Consider the following 3,015-nt stretch of genomic DNA (forward strand, 5'->3'; position numbering starts at 1 on the left):
GTTCTATTTCTAGGCTTTGGGGACCCGTCACACCGTTTTCCATACGGCTGCACCGACAGGGTCCGAGGGTTCCGACTTCTCTACGTCCTCGCTGACGCTTGCTGCTCTCTGCTTTTCCAACGGGAGCAAGGGGGCTCTCGTGGTGGCTTTGACTTGTCCCCCACCTTGACAGAGAAGTTTACACAAAATCGAGCAACCATCAGTGAACGGCCCACGGCCATGCTGGGCTATGTTTCTGCTGCGTGTCAGTTGTCTTCGGAACGAGACCTGTGTCCCCACTGAAGCTGGACACACAGAGAGAGGCTCGTCCACCCCCAGACCAGCCTGTCACCCACGTGCAGGGGAGGCTCTTTCACCCCCTTATCCCCCACCCCACAGACAGACGCCTCTCTTCAGTCAGGGAGGCTGCTTAGCAAACCACTCGCCGTGAGCTGGTTGGTGCCTCTAGGGGGGCCTCATTCTCCCGAGCTGAAGAGAGAAGTTGGCCCGGGCTTCTCCACAGTTAGTTGGGACGCACACGCTGCATTTTTTAAGGAAGCACAAAGAGAGGGCGCGCGATCAGCTGTAGATCACCCCATCGCTGGAAACCCACCGCCAGGAACACTGAAATGCCCAGCTGGTGGCGAGGACCGCGTTCCCAGAAAGCCGTTTTTGGAAGCGGCTTGATTTGAAATAATTAAAAAGGTTCCGCGCTCGCGGTCCAACTGGCAGCGCCGCCTCGGACCAGTGTCACTTCGTGCTGAGGAATCCGGCCGACAAGCTCTGACTGGGTGTCGAGCATCTCTGCGACGAGTCCATGGGAGTTGCCTTGGACGGTCTCATTTCGCTCTGGAGCAGAGCGTGGCGGCTCCTCGGTGCCCCGTGAGGGACTGCAGTGTGTTTGTGGTGACCTCCCAGGCGCACACCTGTGAATCGTCACAGTCAGGGCTTCAGGTGTCCGCAGCAGTGGCTGTGACGGGGTCGGGGGGTGCACGCGGCGGGCACTGTCTGCCATCTGGGCATCACCCAACACCTGGAAACCGTGTGTCACCCCTTTGTCCTCATCCCCAGGGTGGATGAAAGGGATTCTTTCCACGTCTTCCAAGGAACAAGAAAGGAGGGTTGATTTCCACAGGAGCCATTCCCCCACGTTTTACTCCCCCGATACCTTGAAAACGCAGGTCGGGCGTCAGAGCAGCTCTGAGCGGCCACCGACTGAGGGCACGCAGAGGCTCTGCCCGGTCCGTGCCCCCCGGGCGCCACTCTGCAAGGACCCGGCCGAACACGCGTTCCAGCTGAACGCTGCAGAAACGATCCCGCGAGGGAGCGGGGGCGCGGCACGACCCTCCGAAGCCTCGCGGGCGGGGGCCCTGCTGGCTGGCGGTCGCTCTCGCACACCTGCCAGAGGGCCTGGCGGGAAGATGTTCAGACTCGCTGTGGATCCTGTGATGTCTCTCGCCAGCCGCAGCCACTTGGGGGCGTGGCGCTGTGACACGCTGCCACGCAGAGGGGCTGCGAAACGCACATCCCATCCGTGCTCACCACGCTCATTCCCTCTTTCATTAAGATGTTAATGAATATAGTTTCTATCGATCACTCGGTGACACGTGCAGCATCCTTTTCTGGGAGACAAATCTGCAATCTGCCTACCCATGTGCGCAGACGGGGAACTTTTCCCGTTGCTCGGTGATCACAGGAGGGAGGAATGTTTTGGTCCCATTTAAAGTGTCATGAGCAGGTGGAGCAAAGACCCCTTGCGGATGGCAGCGTGGGGTGATGGGAGGAACACTGGGCGTGGAGCGGGAGGCCAGGCTCATCGCCGGGCTCGCCGGCCTTGGCCACGTGCCCGTGACCTCGGTCTCCACGCCTGCTGCCTGGGGGGCGCACTCCGGTCCCAGGGCCTTTGCGGTGAGCTGTGCCCACCCGTCGCCACCCCGGCCCGCGTGAGGACGGGGCTGACTTGCTATGTCCCTCTTTCAGACTCTCCGTGGAAGGTGCATCTGCCCAACGTTGGCCCCGAGAAGACAGGCGTCACCGTGCGCGGCCTGACTCCAGCTCGTACCTACCAGTTCAGGGTGTGTGCCGTGAACCAGGTGGGCAAGGGCCAGTACAGTGCGGAGACCACCAGGTGTGTGGAAGCGCGTGCCGTGGTGCGCGTGCCGCGGTGCGGGGCAGGGGGCAGGGGTCAGGGGGCAGACAGCAGCCTGGCATCCGCTGCCGGACACAGACCGAGGCCCTCAGTGACAGCACACAGACATGGCAGGGGGGCCGTCCCTGAGGAGACGCAGCCGGGCTGGCCGGGCATCCCCGACTGCTCCGGGGGATGTTTCATGGGCTTCCGTGGCGCTCTGGCCATGTTGGCCTGAGTTGTGCCTGACAGCACAGCCATCTGCATACCTGCAAGGCAGAGCTTTCCAGGTCCAATGCCCTTCACCCACGCTGCCTGCCAGCCAGTGGGAGTGGGGGCCGCCACCCGGACAAGTGAACACCGGGCAGGGGGTCGTAAGGGAAATGGGGCGAGCGGCAGTGTCTCTGTGACGGTGTCACGCTCTCCAGTGGTCTTGATGCTCACCCGTCACTGGGGCGGCCACTGCGGACGCTCGTGTGGATGTGGCATGGGAAACGTGGTCCGATTTCGACGTGCCCTCTCCCACCAGCCTGAGTTCGCACTGGTCACGAAGCGTGCCGGAGTGGAGCTCTAAGGGACTTCCTTAAAACGTGGGAGTTTGATACGGGAAAACAACTTGGACAGTGTCTCCAGCTGTGGGCCTGCGAGCCGGCTCGCTCAGGCTTGCAATCCTTTTAAAGACGGAGGGCTGGGGTTGCTCAGACAGAATAAGGTCCCCTCCTGTGTCTTCCTGTTGCTTGCTTAACTGATTTTCTGTTACGTTGATTTGTTGTCACTGTTTCATGCATGCCCCTTCAGTTGGATCAGCTGTGTGTTTTGCTCTGTTCGCCAATCGATTTTAGTAAATAGCTGGGCTCGTGGTTCCGCGAGACAGAACGCAGATGAGCCCTCTGTGTGGTGCACATCTC

The 3,015-nt window shown here is 61.0% G+C and overlaps 1 protein-coding gene across 1 annotated transcript in view; it reads left to right on the forward strand.

Moving 5' to 3' along the window:
• Nucleotides 1-3,015, forward strand: part of SDK1 (sidekick cell adhesion molecule 1) — a 200,020-nt gene that overhangs the window by 47,708 nt on the left and 149,297 nt on the right. The window contains 1 exon segment of the mRNA XM_023532757.1: nt 1,960-2,121. Coding sequence (XP_023388525.1) covers nt 1,960-2,121 — 162 coding nt within the window.

Source organism: Pteropus vampyrus, unplaced genomic scaffold, assembly GCF_000151845.1.
Source record: "Pteropus vampyrus isolate Shadow unplaced genomic scaffold, Pvam_2.0 Scaffold90, whole genome shotgun sequence".
NCBI classification, from domain to species: Eukaryota; Metazoa; Chordata; class Mammalia; order Chiroptera; family Pteropodidae; genus Pteropus; species Pteropus vampyrus.